Source organism: Podarcis melisellensis, assembly GCF_964234715.1.
Source record: "Podarcis melisellensis genome assembly, chromosome: 17".
Taxonomy (NCBI): domain Eukaryota; kingdom Metazoa; phylum Chordata; class Lepidosauria; order Squamata; family Lacertidae; genus Podarcis; species Podarcis melisellensis.
In genome coordinates this window covers 31535167-31553787 of record NC_138534.1, presented here as the reverse complement: position 1 = coordinate 31553787, position 18621 = coordinate 31535167, and the positions used below count along the sequence as shown (strand labels likewise).

At 45.7% G+C, this 18621-nt stretch overlaps 1 protein-coding gene across 3 annotated transcripts in view; it reads left to right on the top strand.

The window, feature by feature from the left end:
* Positions 1 to 11884: 11884 nt before the first annotated feature.
* PIGG (phosphatidylinositol glycan anchor biosynthesis class G (EMM blood group)) overlaps positions 11885 to 18621 on the top strand; it is a 55228-nt gene continuing 48491 nt past the window's right edge. The window contains exons 1-2 of one of the 3 annotated variants that reach the window (XM_081893916.1): positions 11885 to 12133; positions 14034 to 14239. In XM_081893916.1, coding sequence (XP_081750042.1) covers positions 11980 to 12133; positions 14034 to 14239 — 360 coding nt within the window. In that variant the 5' untranslated portion in view covers positions 11885 to 11979. The remainder of the gene's footprint in view (positions 12134 to 14033; positions 14240 to 18621) is intronic. The other 2 variants (XM_081893915.1, XM_081893914.1) reach the window with 2 other exon arrangements.

Below are 18621 nucleotides of genomic sequence, written 5' to 3'. Positions count from 1 at the left end.
GAATTTTTTTCACTCTGGACAATTTTGAGTACTTGGGTTGTGTAAAACGTAGTCATTTCCAATGTGGCTATTGCGGTGAAGCAATTTTTTATCCTTGAGGGGGTGCCGATGCAACTCCTTCCGAAGGGGACATGGGACCCTAGGTGTGACCTCTGGTTATTTTATTTATTAATGGATGAATAAAGTTAGCTCCAGGGGTTGTCCGTGCCTCTGGGCCACAAGTTCCCCACCGCTGATAAGACAAAACCAACCATGAAAAATATCACTAGGCCTCCCCCTCTCAAATAGTGGCATTTGGTGGTATGGGACCTGATTCGAGAGAAGGGGGAGTGTCGCGGTTAATTCCTTCATGTCCAGCCACTCCTCTTGCATCCGACAGATCTTAACATTCATTAAAATGTTGTGTACGGTAAACACAATTAGCCCCGCTTTAGAAACTCATTCTGCTGGTGTCAAGTGTAATGCGAGTGCTCTGGTTGATAGATGATGAACGCAAGTGCTTTTTTTATTATTATTTCAGCACGGTACAAATGCTATTACTGGGAGTTCTCAAGGGCGCCCAAGTTTTCAGCAGGTCAAAGAGCATGTACGGTAACTATCAGACATTAATGGCCTCTGGGCACATTGCAACAACAATAGAGCTCTGAGAGAAAATTGCAGTATTGGAGCACTTTAATATAATGTCGCTGGCGGGGTGTGTGTGTAGAGGCATCCGTCTGACAATGGGGAAGACGGTGATGCGACCAGGCGGTGAGGGATATTGCTGGTTATTTATTTCTGTAATGCTACAATGCTCAAACCTTGGGCTGCACGCTGGTGTGGCCGTGAGAAAACAGACAGAGAAATTAAGATAGTAGTTCAAGGGACAAAACAGGTTTAAAGACTGTCTCAAGGCAAATCTTTTAAAATACAGTATAAACACCAACAATTGGGAAACACTGGCCTTTGAGCGCTCCAGTTGGAGAACAGCCTTTACCAAAGGTGTCATGGGCTTTGAAGACACTCGAACTCAGGACGCAAGAGAGAAACATGCTAGGAGGAAGGCACGCTTGGAAATCCACACCGTGATCAGCTCCTGCCGGGAAACCAATGTCCCCACTGTGGAAGGATGTGTGGATCCAGAATTGGCCTCCACCGTCACTTACAGACTCAGTGTTAAAACCGTGTTTATGGAAGACAATTTTACTCTGCTACGAGTGATTGCCAAAGAAGCAGCAGCCTAAAATGTACTACCTGCCGCTCTGCAGGAGTGACAGCTCTAATGCTGCCTTTCTCCAGTCAACCCGCATTGTGGGTTGGTAGTTCTGGTGCATCTCTGCATGGGTACGTGTTTGAATCATTTAATCGCATCTACTGTGTGGTGCTCCAGAGAAAATAAATGCTGTAAAATTCCTCTCAGAGGTTTATAATGAGGGAGGCTGACACACCTGATCAGAAAGGGCCTTCCACAAATGGGGAACTGACTTCAGGTAGGAAAGGCCTGTCCGAGTAGACACTGCTACACTGGGTAGCCCCAGGGATGGAGAAACTTTAGGAGCCAACTTGGACACACGGGGAAGTTGCTTTGCAAAAACCGAGTACGTGAGACAAAATTGTAAACAAGAAGGTGTATACCAAGAGAATTCACACTAAAAGGCTGGTGGGTTTTCATTAGGACTTAATAATAATGCAGAAACAGGTGCAGGAATCTGGGGAACTGAACTGAAGATTGGAAATATTAGAAATCGGAAGGGATGAATTTGCCCATCCCTTACAAGAGGAGGGCAAAAAGTAGACCTGGGCCTACTGATAGGTCTTTGAACTCTCAAGCATTTAACACCCTGAAACAATACTTGGGGGAAACGGGAGTATATTTTTTGTGAGGGAAAGTCTTGGACTTCACATTTAATTCTGGTAATGAAAACAGACCCTGGGCTAACTGTTCTTGGAGATAACATTTTATATCCCTTTAAAGGTTGCACCTTTATCCCCAGTTTCCTGGAGGTAAGCTGTGTTGATTTCAGTAAGACCCATTTTTCAACTGACTTCTATAGGATTCTGCTGCCATTCTAAAATGTGCTGTAATTCTAAGCCCCACTGATCCACTATGCAAATACTTTGCTTCAGCTGTTGGATCTTGTAGATCTGGGTGGGGTGGCAACGTAGATCCCATACCCCTTAAGTCTCCCCACTTCTGTTTTGCATGGTTGCTTTCCTCATAATGGGACGCGGGTTAAACCACAGAGCCTAGGATGTGCCGATCAGAAGGTCAGCAGTTCGAATCCCCATGACAGGGTGAGCTCCCGTTGCTCGGTCCCTGCTCCTGCCAACCTAGCAGTTTGAAAGCATGTCAAAGTGCAAGTAGATAAATAGGTACCGCTCTGGCAGGAAGGTAAACTGCGTTTCCGTGTGCTGCTCTGGTTCGCCAGAAGCGGCTTAGTCATGCTGGCCACATGACCCGGAAGCTGTACGCCGGCTCCCTCGGCCAATAAAGCGAGATGAGCGCCGCAACCCCAGAGTCGGTCACGACTGGACCTTATGGTCAGGGGTCCCTTTACCTTTCCCCATAATCAAATCCACCCTCCGCAAAAAGAGAGAGATGTGTCATATCAGTTTTTAGGGAGAGCGATTTTGATGTCGAGACCAGGCTCTGTTAATGCACTTTCCCCAGGAGTGCACGCTGCCTCTGTCCTTTTCATAAACAGCTTCCACTCCCTGGAGCCGGCGGAGGATAATTTTGCTGACAGCCTTGTCAAGATATGCAGGGTGTGTGGCTTCATAGCGCTGCTAGCTGCTATCGCTCAAAGGGCTTCTATTGTTTCAGAAATTGGTAATTGTAGCTTATCTGTGTTACCATCTGTGGACAAACTAAAGCCCGGGGGCGGGAGAGGGGCGCTTGTTCTGCATTACATCTCCTGATAATGCTGAAATTTGCTGTCAAACAGCTCACAAAATAATGGGTTTCCAAGCGTGTCCGCTATTTCAATAGAAAATGGAAATGGCAAAATGATTGTGTGTGTGGCATCTTTTGGAATATGATACATCTTTATTGAGACAGCTGGGCAGATATTTTTATCCGAGGACTGAAATAATCACATATTCAATGCTGGAATGGGAGCGTTCTGAAATCCTAAAGCACAACTGAGAAGCGGGTATTTCTGCAGCACAGATTTATGTTGTTTTAATAGTTTCTCTCCAGGAGTCCCTGGGAATTGCAGTTCTGGAAGGGTTAGCAAAGGTCTTTCAACAGAGAATTCTCACTGTGGTACAATTCCCAGGATGCCGTGGCATTTATTTATAGAAAACTGATATAAATTTATACCTAGCACTATCTACAAGCCCCCTCCTGGCTGTCAAATAATGAAAGTTGATGAGTGAGGTGCCATATGCTAGATTAGCTGATGGTTGCAATGAAGGTCAGACTTAAATAAATTTGCATGTTTCCAAACCTTCAACTTTGGTGCCTTTTGTAACTTAAAAGGAAAGACCATATTTGCTGTTTTATTTTTAACACTTGCTCTGGTAGTTTACCAGAACCAAAGAATAAACAAGTGTGTCCTTTACTCAGTGATATCAGTGGTACCTCAGGTTACATACGCTTCAGGTTACACACTCCGCTAACCCAGAAATAGTGCTTCAGGTTAAGAACTTTACTTCAGGGTAAGAACAGAAATCGTCCTCCGGTGGCACAGCGGCAGCAGGAGGCCCCATTAGCTAAAGTGGTGCTTCAGGTTAAGAACAGTTTCAGGTTAAGAACGGACCTCCGGAACGGATTAAGTACCTAACCCGAGGTACCACTGTACTTGTGTTGTCTTATCTATGATGTATATTACTTTTTGGGATGAAACAGTTGTGTGTCTGCCACCGCTGGCCCTGTAGTCTGGCAACATCTGAAGGGCACCATTGTCCCTTACCGTTTCCTATTTGGACCACATGACAACACATCGGTGGCTGCTGCTGGCCTAAACACATGCTTCTCTGCCGCATTTTATTCTTTTGCACCCGCTTTTAGCATAAATTGAAATAAATTGAAATTGAATTGAAATACTTTATTGTCACTTGTACAACTTGTATACAGTGAGATTACACGAGCACCCCCCACTCAGCTAAATGGCAAGATAGGAAGAATAAGGCTACAGGCAATTTAATGCTAAACACATGTACCTGGGAGTAAGTCTCTGAGGAGCCACGTGCAGGATTGCAGCATGTGTGAAAACAAGTTTGAGTCCCCATTTAGAGTAAGTGTCCCAGGCCAAATGAAGAACCCAAACTTGGGTTTCTGCTTCTGCCAAATTATTAGCTAGTGATACCATTCCCTCCAATATTTCTCCAAAGAAAACAGGGACATGCTAAGGAAAAGTGGGACATTCCAGGCTCATGACAGTGAGTTACATCTAAACCTCTTGGGAACTACTGTATTTTTCGCTCCATAAGACGCACTTTTTTCCTCCTAAAAGGTAAGGGGAAATGTGAGTGCGTCTTATGGAGCAAATGGCGCTGTGCAGAGAGGAAGAGCTGCGCAATGCCTATTCAGCGAAGCGGGAGGAGGAACAGAAAGAGACCCTTTTGTTCCTCCTCCCACTTCGCTGAAGGGGTGCTGCGCAGCTCTCCCTCTCTGTGCAGTGCCTCTCCTGCGAAGGAGAGGTGCTGCGCAGAGAGGGAGAACTGTGCAGTGCCCCTTCAGCGACACACCTGTCCTGGCTTCTGCCTTAGCTACTCACAGCCTCTTCGGGCAGGGGGAGCCTTCATCCTGCGCTGAAGAGCCTTGGCACGGTTATCCCAGAAGCCAGAACAGCTACACGGTATCCCAGAAGCCAGATCCCTCTTGCTGTTCTGGCTTCTGGGATTCAGAATAATTTTTTCTTGTTTTCCTCCTCCCAAACCTAGGTGCGCCTTATGGTCTGGTGCATCTTATGGAGTGAAAAATACGGTAACTTAACTCTTGTTAATTGCCATGGGACCAAACATGACTCTCTTTGCAGTAGGGCTAATTTGTTTGGAGAGGTGGGAGCAGGACTTCTGTACACAGCAAACAGCAATGGCTGCGTCAGGAGCTCCTTTGAAATGAGGCTGATTTAAGCCTCATTTGTGAAAATGTTTGTAGTGGTTGCTTCTGTGAAAAGCAAAGGCTTTGAGGAGCCAGTAGTTTGTTTGGGGCAGCCATAGGCAAACTCGGCTCTCCAGATGTTTTGGGGCTACAACAGCCACCATCCCTGGCTAACAGGACCAGTGGTCAGGGATGATGGGAGTTGTAGTCCCAAAACATCTGGAGGGCCGAGTTTGCCTATGCCTGGTATGGGGCATTTGAAGAACTGGACCTAGTTTTCCAGAAATCTGAATGAAATGCCAGATGATCCTGGCACATTCCTCCTTGATGGTTTTCTTTGGCATCTGGTCCCTTCTAGTTTCACGGCCCCAGATGAATCGTCATCTCATTTCACTGTGCTTCCTGCAGAGACAACATTTCATGTCCCTGGGCTAGCTATGTTATGTAGTACCGAGGAACCTGACTACTGCTGACATTAATAATCTATTGACGCTTGCAAGTACTTCAGATACCATTTCAAGGTAAGCTCTGTGCTATTCCTGCACTCTATGTTCTCCAGGAGACCATGTCCTCTCAGGTAATTGCTGCTTCCCCATTCAAGGAGGAGAGTTATTGTTATACCAAGTGCTCCAGGTGTGTCACAAATGGTGGCATTTGAAAATGGCAAAGCGACAGCATCCTGGGCCTTGAAATGCTGATCGGCAAAGTGCTCTGACTTGCTTTGGCTGTACTTGGCCTGAAAAGCACCAACGAAAGCTATTCAGAAACTCAATGAAAGAGAGAGAATTAGCTGAATGGCAGATTCTTCCTTGCGACCGGCTAAACAATTATTTCATTCTTGTTGCTTCGAGACGATGCTTTGCTCAAGCTATAAAGTTTTTCTGTCTCGCTCTGAGAATGCACAAGGGGCCAGAGCGTCTCTTTCAGTGGAGGAGGCAGAGAAATGTATGTGGCTAATGGCGCCACTCATATTTGCTGAAGGGTTTCCTCTGCTTTTTCAGCTGTGTGTACAAGAGAGAAAAAGAGAGAGAAATAGTGTGCTTTAGTGGTTAGAGGGTGGCTAGATTGACTGATGGATTGATGGGTATGTTTATAAGGGGTATGTTTGGGAACTCCAGGTGTTTAGGCCAGATTATGCACTAGAATGAGGCCCTGCTTTTCTTCTGCTGTCCATCATAACACTATTCGGAGAAATGTATATGACTATTCCTCAGCACAAGCTAGACCCCAGATCTGGACCTTATAAGTAATGTGATTGGTAGGAACATTTTCCTTCCTTCCTTCCTTCCTTCCTTCCTTCCTTCCTTCCTTCCTTCCTTCCTTCCTTCCTTCCTTCCTTCCTTCCTTCCTTCCTTCCTCCCTCCCTCCCTCCCTCCCTCCCTCCCTCCCTCCCTCCCTCCCTCCCTCCCTCCCTCCCCAGAGTCCATTGCTTGTCTCCCCATTTACAAGGATCAGGCAGTAAGTAATATGAAAGGCTATCTCCTTGAGCTGCTGCTGTCAGTCAACTGGCCTAGGTGGACAAATAGTCTGATGTGGTGGTATAAAGCAGTTTCCTGTGTTTCCACTTCTTATCAGATCCCCTCATACCCTCCAACATTTCTCCGATGAAAATAGGGACATCCTATTCCATAACAGGGGCACGGGTGGTGCTGTGGGTTAAACCACTGAGCCTAGGGCTTGCTGATCTGAAGGTCGTTGGTTCGAATCCCCGTGACGGGGTGAGCTCCCGTTGCTCGATACCTGTTCCTGCCAACCTAGCAGTTTGAAAGCATGTCAAGTGCAAGTAGATAAATAGGTACCACTCCGACGGGAAGGTAAACAGCGTTTCTGTGCGCTGCTCTGGTTCGCCAGAAGTGTCTTAGTCATGCTGGCCACATGACCTGGAAGCTGTACGCCGGCTCCATCAGCCAGTAAAGCGAGATGAGCGCTGCAACCCCATAGTCATCTGCGACTGGACCTATGGTCAGGGGTCCCTTTACCTTTACTGTACCTTTATTCCATAATAATGATAATGATGCTATTATTTATACCCTGCCCATCTGACTGGGTTGTCCCAGCCACTCTGGGCGGTTTCCAACATTACACACACACACACACACAAAACATTAAGCATTAAGCAACTTCCCTATACAGGGCTGCCTTCAGACATCTTCTTGTATAGTTACTTATCTCCTTGGCTTGGGGGGGTCGCATAATTCTATACCCTCCAACGTTTGTCTGATGAAAATAGGGACGTCCTAAGGAAAGGCGGGACATTCTGGGATCAAATCAGAAACTGGGATAGCTTCTGTAAACCTGGGACTATCCCTGGAATATAGGGACACTTGGAGGGTCTATCCCCTTGATGTGGTCCATTGGAAGAAGTTTGATCTCTGTGATGCTCAAGGGAAGGGGGAGTGAGGGAACGGTGATGATAAACATATTTTACCTCCACCCTTCCCTTGTGCCCTATATGTATTGGGAGTGGTGTCACAATACAAGTAAACATCTATGTGGTGTTAAGAGGAATAGGAGTGTGAGGGGTGTCTGAGAAGGGAGCCACTTGGTTGAACACTGGCATTATCCATGCGCTCTGTAGGGATCTTGTTGCTGGGCTACCACTGGATTTTTTTATTATAATGTGCTGCACGGTGTAACTTGTGAAAAATCATTGATGCTAAAAAAATTTGAGTTTATTAATATTTTTGCGGCCAGTCGTAGAGGTGGTTCAGTCCCTAATGAGAGTGACTTGAACAGAAAGCTTCCCCCTACCCCCTACCTGTTGGAAGCAACGACCAACTTTCTATGTTAAAAGCTTCACAGTTTGGTGCGTATCCCAAGCTCCAACTTCAAAGAGAACTGATTTCCTCATAGTCACCTCTTCAGTCACAGCTGAATTTAAAAGAAAGGCAGTGTGGGGAGCAAAGAGCTTTGCAGTGCCAGCAGCCAAGAGTTTTGACAGAGGCCTTTTTTTTCTCTTTGAAAGGTAACTGAAGAGAGATTTTGTAGAAATTAAAACAAACTTTGAAGCCAAGGAAAGCTAAAAAGGATTGTCAGGCTTGTCACTTCGTAAATTAACCGAAGAAAAGCATCGTGGGGAGATGAAAAGGAGGGGAAGGGACCTTTTGTAATGATCTCTTTTAACACGGGAGAAAATGTGATCCCCCAGTCCCACTTTTTTGTCCAAAGCTATACTGAAAGTCGCTGAGGGTCAAAACCTGCAGACAGTCAGAGCCGGATTTACCTATAAGCTAAACAAGCTATAGCTTAGGGCACCACTCTCTTGGGGGCCCTAAAAAAATTAAAGGAAAAAACACCTGGATGTACATTTCCAAAGTATAATATAAAAAACAAATAAAATAAAACCTACATACAGCAACAGTGTTTTGTGTTGTGTAGGCTCCAATGATGTAAATAATGGGCTCTGCCTGCTAGCCTGCTCCCTAAAATATCACTGGTTTGCTCATTTCTATATATAGGGTGCCTACATTAGGGATGGACTGGTTGCATGGTATATATTCAACACGAAAAACAGCGACAATTTGTTGTTGACAAAGGACAGCTGGACATATAAAGGGCCCCATTACCTTCAGTAGCTTAGGGCCTCATCAAACCTAAATCTGGCCCTGCAGACAGTTACTGTTTCTTGAAATTAAAATGATGAGCAGCATGGATGGTGTCAACTGATGAGTGTTGTTTGCATGTAATCGAAGCCCTGGCCAAGCTCTGGAACATCCGAATGGCTTGGGCTATTGACACTGTTAAGTTGTGGGTGAACATATCAGACGACACAGAGATTCTTCAAACAGCTCTTGTTTATTCACAGGCCAGAACAGAACTGAACTGAAGGGTTCAGCCAGCCTGCTTATATAGAGCTCCACTACAATGCAACAGTAACCATTTTCTGTAACTATCCAATCACTGAACATCACTTTCAATCCCTTATTTGCATATGTGGACCTGAGTGAAAACTATCTACAGTATCCCCCTGCTGGCCCAGGGTGAGAACTTCAGTACATAACAGACACGATCGCCCCTGAGCGCCCTCTCCCACTTTGTGGTGCCTTTTTGGCCCCCTGGTATACTCCAGAGCTTAGGGCGAGGAAAAAAGCTGGGAGATGGCTTGAACGTAAGTGGAGGAAAGAGCTGAATGAGTGCAACCAAACACTGGTAAGGGCTCATTACCGAGCCTACCTAGTGGCAGTGAAGGCAGCAAAGAAGGCATACTTTGCTGCCTCCATGGTATCCTTGATATGTCATCCGGCAGAGCTTTTCCTGGTTGTACGGGGCCTTTTACAGACTGGCCCAAAGGAGGTGGTAGACCCAATGGTAGCTTGCTGTGATGTGACTGGTTTGCAAAGCATTCTGAGGATAAAATCGCTTGCATCCACCAAGACCTTGACTGCTGTTATGGCAAATGAATCTCATGGGGTGTCCAGGGCACAGTCTAGTCCCGTGGTGTTGGATGAGTTTCAGTTGGTAAGGCTTGAGGATGTGGACAAGGTGCTCGGATCGGTCAGGGCGACCACTTGCGCTCTAGCCCCTTGCCCCTCTTGGCTGATAAAACCAGCAGGGAGGGAACAGCTGGCTGGGCCAGGGAAGTGGTCAATGCCTCTTTACGAGAATGGGGTGGTCCCTGCCTGTTTGAAGGAGGCAGTGGTAAAACCACTCCTTAAGAAACCTCCCCTGGATTTGGAAAACCTAACTAATTCTGACCAGTTGCTAATCTCCCTTTCCTGAGCCAGGTTCTGGCGCGAGTGGTTGCAGACCAGATCCAGGTGCTTTTGGAAGAAACTGTATCTGGATCCATTTCAATTGGTGTTTAGGCCTGGTTTTGGCACAGAAACTGCTTTGGTCACCCTGTACAATGGCCTCTGTTGAGAGAGAGAGACAAGGGAAACATGTCCCTGTTAATTCTTCTCGACCTCTCAGCGGCTTTTGATACCATCGACCATGGTATCCTTCTGGAGCGACTGTCCAAACTAGGAGTTGGTGCCACTGCTTTGTGGTGCTGCCAGTCCTACTTGGATGGTCGTTCCCAGAGGGCATTGCTTGTGGAATGCTTTTCAGCCCCGTGGAACCTTCAATGTGGGGTTCCGCAGGGCTCATTCCTATCCCCTACATTGTTTAACATCTACATGAAACCGCTGGGTGGGGTTATCCAGAGGTTTTGGAGTACGTTGTAAGCAGCATGCTGATGGCACTCAGCTCTATTTCTCCTTTACATCTGCAGGTGAGACAGTGGAAGTGCTGGACCAGTGTCTTGCCTCGGAAATGGACTGGATGAGAGCCAACAAACTGAAACTCAATCCAGATAAGACTGAGACACTGTTAGTGGGTGGTTCCCTAGACCAGATGGGTGGGAGATCACCAGCTCTTGATAAGGTTGCACATCCTCTGAAGGAGCAGGTTCATAGCTTGGGAGTACTCCTAGATCCTTTGCTGTTGCTCAAGGCTCAGGTGGCCTTAGTGGCCTGGAGTGCCTTCCATCAGCTTTGGCTGGTGGCCCAGCTACGCCCCTATCTAGGGATAGCGTTACTACTGTTGTCTATGCTCTAGTAACCTCAGGGTTAGATTATTGCAATGAGTTATACATAGGGCTGCCTCTGAAGACGGCTCAGAAACTTCAGCAAGTGCAGAATTCAGCAGCCATGTTGCTCACTGGAGCAAGACAGTTTGAGGATATTACACCGATCCTGGTCCCACTGCACTGGCTACCAATTAGTTTCTGGGCCCAATTCAAAGTGCTGGTTTTGACCTATAAAGCCTTGAACAGCTCATACCTCAATACCTCAATACCTTGGGCTGCAATACCTCAAGGACTGCCTCTTTCCATATGAACCTACCCAAATCCTGAGATCATCTCCTCCTTCATGTGCCTTCTCAAGAGGTCTGGAGGGTGGCAACACAAGAAGGGGCCTTCTCTGCAGTGGCGGAGTGCGGAATGCTCTCCCCAGGGAAGTTCACCTGGCACCTTCATTATACACCTTTAGGCAAAAAAAAAAAAAGTTTTAACCATGCCTTGGGTTGATTTTATTGACATCCTATGCCCTTTTAAAATGTGGTTTTGGGGGGAGACTATTGGGTTGTTGACCCATTTTCTGTCAGTCTTGTCATGTTTTGTTATGCTTTGTCATGCTAGCAATGGACCATTGAAAGCACAAACTTCATCTGATTATATCAAAACAAGTTAATGCATAAGAAAAACATGGTTTTCTCTGCTTCCTTGTATTTGTTGTTTTATTTTTGTCTGATTTCCTGGTCTTAAACTACTGAGAATTCAATTTCTCTTTCCTTACACTTCCTGGGAGTCAGAGCAGAATCTGTAAACCTTTCTGGATGATTTATTTAATAACAAATATACTGTTATCTGTTCCCCTCCTCAGTCTCCCAAGTTTTTGAGCAGTTTCAGGGATCCCATAATACCGTATACATCACAAGCGGGAGCAAAGTCAGGCTCTGTTTACAAATCTGCTTGTGTATTCATTTTGTTTAAATCAATAAAGCTACTGATGCTGTTATTTCCGTATTTAATTTCATCTATCCAATTACGCATATTGTGCAGGTTAACTAATATGAACTGTATTGCAAACACTTTAATTTGCGGTGCCGAAATTTAATTCAGTGTGCGGCCCCTCGCGGCCCACTTTACTTGAGAGCTTGGCCCGCACTGGATTATATGTGGTAAGACGCACTTTAACGCACGTAAAAGCTCCGTCGCAGTGGCTTTCTGGGAAATGTAGTCTTCCCACCGCCCTCTTGGGATTGGCTCTTGCCTCAACGCCTTCCTTATAGGAGGCGTCTTGCGGAGAAGCCAGGCCAGCCATTGGTCAGCCGGCAGCCAATAGCTGCCGAGACTTCCCTGCGGGCTTCCCCGATTGTTGTGGCCCGTCGGAAGCGGCGCAGGTGTGCGCAGGCGCGCCTCGCGAACTCACCTGTCTTCCGGCTCTACCTGTCCGCGCTGGAGCCGGAGGATGCGGCTGCGCTCGGGGGTCTTCGCCTCCGCCTGCCTGCTAGTGCAGGCGCTGGGCGTCGGGCTCTTCCTCCGGGGCTTCTTCCCGGTGCCGGTGAGGTCGCTGCCTAGGAGCGGGGCGCTGGCCGGGGCGCCCGCGGAGCCGCCTCCCACAGGTAAGCGCTTTGCCTCCTACCTGGCGGCGTGGGGGGCGGGAAAGGTGTGGGGAGCGTCTCTTCCAGGCCTTGTGGGGGGTTGCACGCTTGAAAACAACGGGGGTCGGCCTCTTTCTCATCGCCCAAGCCGGGAGTTCGTACCTCCACACCCCTTTTCATGGGAAAGAGACGTGGGCGGGGTAGCTGCCCCACCCCTAAATCAAGATAATAATCGAAATTAGCTTACAAGTAGAAATAAGTAAAAAGATTTCGACAGGTTTTCCTGAGCACCTGGGGTCAAAAGAAAGGGATTTAAAATAACTGTTGTGCAATCTAAACCAAGTCCTTATTACGGTGAGGGGCCGGCATAAAAGCACCTCCATACATAAATGTAAGGGATGCGGGTGGCGCTGTGGGTTAAACCACAGAGCCTAGGGCTTGCCGATCAGAAGGTCGGCGGTTCAAATCCCCGCGATGGGGTGAGCTCCCGTTGCTCGGTCCCAGCTCCTGCCAACCTAGCAGTTCGAAAGCATTTCAAAGTGCAAGTAGATAAATAGGTACCGCTCTGATGGGAAAGTAAACGGCGTTTCTGTGCGCTGCTCTGGTTCGTCAGAAGTGGCTTAGTCATGCTGGCCACATGACCCAGAAGCTGTACGCCGGCTCCCTTGGCCAATAAAGCGAGATGAGCGCCGCAACCCCAGAGTCGGCTGCGACTGGACCTAATAGTCAGGGGTCCCTTTACCTTTACCTTACATAAATGTAACATGCTAGATAGGCAATAGCGTAACTGTCGAAGTAAAAAGGAAAAGGACCCCTGGACTGTTAAGTCCAGTCAAAGGCGACTGTGGGGTTGCAGTGCTCATCTCGCTTTCAGGTAAAGGGAGCCGGCATTTGTCCACAGACAGCTTTCCAGGTCGTGTGGCCAGCATGACTAAACCGCTTCTGGCGCAACGGGACACTGACGGAAACCAGAGCGCGCGGAAACGCTGTTTACCTTCCCGCCACAGCAGTACCTATTTATCTACTTGCACTGGTGTGCTTTTGAACTTCTAGGTTGGCGGGAGCTGGGACAGAGCAACGGGAGCTCTCTCTTTTGCAGGGATTTGAACTGCTGACCTTCCAATTAGCAAGCCCTCGAGGCTCATTGGTTTAGACCATAGCTCCACCCATGTCCCGCAAACTGCCAAAGTAGAGGGTACATTTACTCATGCTCAAGCCTTCAGTTTTAGACCTGCCGTGTCCAACTGATGTTGAGACATTTCATTCTGAATCTGCTAGACAGAGCCAGAGAGAAGGTGATGACAGGTGGGTGTCCTGCCCCCTTCCCACCATAAATCCTGTCTACGCCCATGGAAAGACGCTCTGCCTTGCATGCAGAAGGTCGCAGGAGCAACCTCCAAGGAGCTCTGGGAGTGAGCCTTTTTTGAAACCCAGGAGAGCCACTGCCAGTCAGAGTAGGGAATACTGAGTTAGATGCACCCAGTGGTCTGACCCACTACAGTGGAACTCATGTTGCAAACGTGATTTGTGCAGGAGGCACGTTTGCAACCTGCAGCATCTGTGGACACTTGGGTTGCTATTCGGCGCTTCTGCGCATGCGCAAGCGCGATTTAGCGCTTTATGCAAGCATACTTTATGGAAGTAACCTGTTCCGGTACCTCCGGGTTCAGTGCGGTGCGCAACCCAAAAACACATGACCTGAAGCGTCTGTAACCTGAGGTATGACTATATAAGGCAGTTTCCTTTGTCTCTCCACAACCACCAGCCATCACGTAGCCCAGGAGAGAGGGAGGGCAAGTGAGCAGGGAGTGAGCTGGCAGGTTGCCCACTTTATGCAGCAAGGGAGACAGCTGGGGATAGTATTTACATTGAAAACCAACCCTTGACTTGATGACTCCTACATGTCTTAAATATATTTTAGGATTCTCTTCCAACTGGACGAAGGTGCCATCCCCTCTCTTTAAAAAAGCTGTCATAGTACTGATTGATGCCTTGAGAGATGACTTTGTGTTTGGCTCGAAAGGCAAAAGGTTCATGCCCTACACAACCCAGCTGGTGGAAAGAGGAACATCTCATAGTTTTGTAGCGGAAGCCAAGCCACCTACAGTCACCATGCCTCGAATTAAGGTAAGTTCTGATATTTGGACATGTGATTCAGAACAATGTTAGAAATTAGCCGGGTGTCAGGCGTGTTTTGCAACCAGTGCGGGTCTGATTGCGGCCATGTGGAGATCACTGGCTGCCATGTTGACGACTGACATCTCCATCTGACTGGCCACTCCAGCTTTCTAAAGCAGGTAAGCAGAAGAGCTTATTTATTACATTTATATCCCACTTTTTCCTCCAAGGAGTACATGGTTTACCACCTCCTCAGTTAATCCCTACAACAACCCTGTGAGGTAGGTTTAAGAGGCTGTGACTGGCCCAAGGTCACCCTTCACGGCTTTGTGGGGATTTGAACCCTGATCTCACTGGTCCCAGTCTGACACTCTAACCACTGCACCACCCTGGCTTCCTAGAGTACTTCTGCTATGGGACAGCTATATAAGTTAAGCAAGTAAATTAATATGGGGAATGCAGAATGTCACTTAGTTGTTTTATTTAATGTTTTAATGTGGTATAAAGTCCTTTGAGTTTCTTTTCTTTAAAATATAAAGCTGTAAAGAAATGAAATTATTAATAATAAAAATATTAATACATTTCATGTAAAAAATGGCCCCTAGATATTCCATTGCTGCGACCGTAACCTAGGTTTAAGGTGCCATTTGGTGATTAGCTGATATATATGAGTTTCTAATACTGCTTCAGAATTGCTTGTACTTTTTTGAGAGGACTTTCAGGTTAGCAAGCACTGTAGGTGTAGGACAGAATTTCAAGCGTCGGGTATCTTTGTGCAGGACAGTGTCTTGCTAGCTGCTTCTTAACTTCCTTAACTTCCCACTGCTTAAGAGGCACCCTGCTTTTGAACAGAGCAGAGGCTTGTCTCTTCAATAGCAGCATCTATTGAGAGGAAAACAAGCAAAACTTTGCATGTGTTTGTGGTCCTCATACATTTATGTTCCTCCTTTTGATCCTGGCCATTGGCTTTGTTGTTATACTGAAGGGCAGACAATGAAAAATCTCCTGTTGTCCCATTGAGGGTGGATGGTTTATAAAGTTTTTGAAAAAATGTTTCTTGAGCGGAACCAGTAATGACTTCTGCTAAGTGTTCATGAGATCAGGGTATAATTTTCTCTATATTCTTTGCCCCAGGGAAATTTGCTTAGCAACTCCTTTGTTTTCTGAGATTATATCCACATTTCCCCAAAGACTTGCAAACATTCACATGTTCACAACTATGAGGACTAGAAACTTACATTTTTTTTAAAAAAGGGAAACAGATTGTTTAATCTGATTTATGTGATGTATCCTGTGGCTTTCTTGGGCTGTTGTATGTAGCTCCAGCCCAACAAAGTACCTATAAACAAATTGAGATCTGGACATCCAAATTCCACAAAACAGAAGAGTATAAACCAGTTATATAAAACACCTTTATATCACAAATATTAACAAATGAAGACTGGCATAACCTTTAAATACTCTTAAAAGTTTAAAATCCTTTAAGATTTAATATGTGTGCCAGTACATTTTAGGAAGCAACATATTACTACTAGCTGTTGCAGAATTATTATTTTTTAAAGAAACATGGATGCAGAGCAGGAAATGTGCTAAATTGTGTTTCTGCTGTGCAATTGGTTGCATGTAAGAGCTCTATGAGCTTGCTTAGGCAAATCTACAAAAGCTGCTGACATTAAGGATGGAAATACAGTCATACCTCGGGTTACAGATGCTTCAGGTTGCACATTTTTGGGTTGCACACACAAAAACCCCAGAAGTACTGTGCCAAACCCGGAGGCACTGGAGCGGGTTACTTCTGGGTTTCGGCGCATGCGCAGAAGCACCGAATCGCAACCCGAGTGTCCACTGTATGCTTTAATGGGTTGCAGGCAACCAATACATCCCATTAGCCCAAGGATTTCTGCTTGCGTGGTGGGACGCTACCCCATCCTCCCATGTGTGTGCCCTGTGCCTTCCCCTAATCTGTTCTGGAGTGTTGGGGGAACTCCTAGAACAGACGTAGGGGGTGCATAATTTCGTGCTGCCTTTTTATATGCCACAACAGCTGACAGGGTAGTGATTGCCACTAAATGGAAATCTCAGGACACACCAACAAAGGAAGAGTGGACTTGTAAATTAAGTGAGTATATAGAATTGGCAAAATTAACTTCAGTTATAAGATATCAATCAAATCAAAAGTTAAGAATAGAGTGGAAGTATTTCGAAGATTATATGTCAAAATATTGTTCTAAAAATGACACGTTAATAGGCTTAGAATAAAAAATGTAAGCAATAACAAGGCCAATAAAGAAAGAGGGGGAAATCAGAATTTAACAAAAACAGTTTATTATAGAATGCAAGGGGGGGAAAGGTAGAAAGAAATATAAAGAAGTCGAATTGCCGTGGAGGTAAGTAGAGGGTGGGTTTTATAATTAAGTGTATAATTATGCAGCTGTTGTAATTTAGATATTATATTTTAGGTGAGGGAATCATTGGGAATTTTGGTTATTATGTATATATGTTAAGTTTCAATAAAAATCTTAAAATTATTATTATTATTATTAATAATAATAATTTAGTTCTACCTTGGATACAACCCAGTACTTTAAAGAATTGATCTGGTCCTATGCATTAAGAATACTCCTGCTGGGCGTTAATGGTGGGCTGTTTGCTTTAAATGCTTGGATCTTCAATATCTACATGTGTCATTGTGGTGATATGATTGTTGAGGGACAGCAATGACTAATATGTTTTTTCCCAGTATCTTAAATGAGAGTAAGGAGGCAAGGGCTGCTTTATCAGGTGTTGGCTGGAGATGTGAAAGCCCATGTGAACCCCCACCCCCAGTTTCCCCCCTCCTCATTTTTTTTTACAGACCTTCACATCTCTAGTGTTTGCATCCAAAAAGATAAAACCCTGCACAAAATAAGACCTAAAAAGGCAGGCTCCCACTTCATTAGAAGCATGACCACGTGGGAAGTTTCAGCTGGGTGATGTGATAAACTGAGCTAAATGTATAGAAGAAAATTGTTGCTGGTGTTACTACCTCTTCTTGTTAGTTGCTTGAACTTCCTGTCCTTTGTCAGAAGTGCCCAAGGTAGGCCTCAGCATATTGAAGCAACAGTAAAACATACCCATCCATCGCTCTAAAATCAATAATCAGTAGAGGGAGGATACTAAAACCAATTCTTCATTTTCCCAAACCAGGATAAAAGCTTCAGCAAACAATGGAAGCTGTAGAAACATGGTGACCAATGCACCTCTTTGAGGAGGGAGTTCTACATTCTTGGGGCTACCACCGAGAAGCCCCCCTCAAGAGTTCACTGCTCCTCCTCAAACCACCAGGAGGTTGTCTTCCAATTGTCTTAATCCCAGGCTGGTCTGTAGGGGAGGAAACACTCCTTCAGATATAATATTGTGTGCGCTATTTTTTAATCTCACGAAAGATTTTGAAATGCTCCCCCCGTGGTCTTTTTTACTCATGCACCACTCTGGGCTGTGTTTAGTGTGTTGACTGAACCCAGGGACATAATTAAGCTTTCCAATCACTAACTGCAAGAAGCAGCCCAGGTTTGGTCTTAGGTTAGCTCAGTATGGCACAGTAATGAAGAAGACCAGGGAGGAGCAAAGGGACTGCAAGCTCCTGTCTTGGAGCCTGCAGGTTTTGCAGTCCCAGTAAGCCACCGTTTGGCTATTGGTGACATGTAAACTGTACCAAGCAATTTACATTAAATATAGATTCAAAATGTAAAGGACACAATCAGAAATTGTTAAGGAATAATTTAGAGAAAGTCTTCCACCTATTTTTGTAACCAAATAGACTGAAAGTCAAATTCAGAAGTACATTTGACCATGATGGGTGCCTTATTGAGCTGTAGGAAACGTAGGAATGGGCAAAATAAAATGAACTTTTCTGTTCTAAAGACAAAATAAAACATGCAACCCTCAGGAATCTCTATAGCAAGGAATGCATATTACAGCTGTACCTTGGTTTTCAAACAGCCTAGTTCCCAAACGTTTTGGCTCCTGAACAATCAAAACCCGGAAGTGACTGTTCTGGTTTTTGAACGTTCTTTTGGAAGCCAAACATCCGGCGGGGCTTCTGATTGGCTGCAGGAGCTTCCTGCAGCCAACCGGAAGCCGCGATTTGGAAGTCAAACGCTTTGGAAGTCAAACGCTTTGGAAGTCAAACAGACTTCCGGAATGGATTCTGTTCGACTTCCAAGGTACGACTATACTATTTTGTGCATCAGGATAATAATTCCTCAGTACTAATATTAAATGAGTTTCTAATTAAATACTCTGACAACATCAAGAACTGTGTTATTAGAACTTAATGAGCCGTTGTAATTAATTCATCTTGTGCCCTTAAAACTTACTGTGAAGTTTCCAAAAAAAGACATTGCAATCTC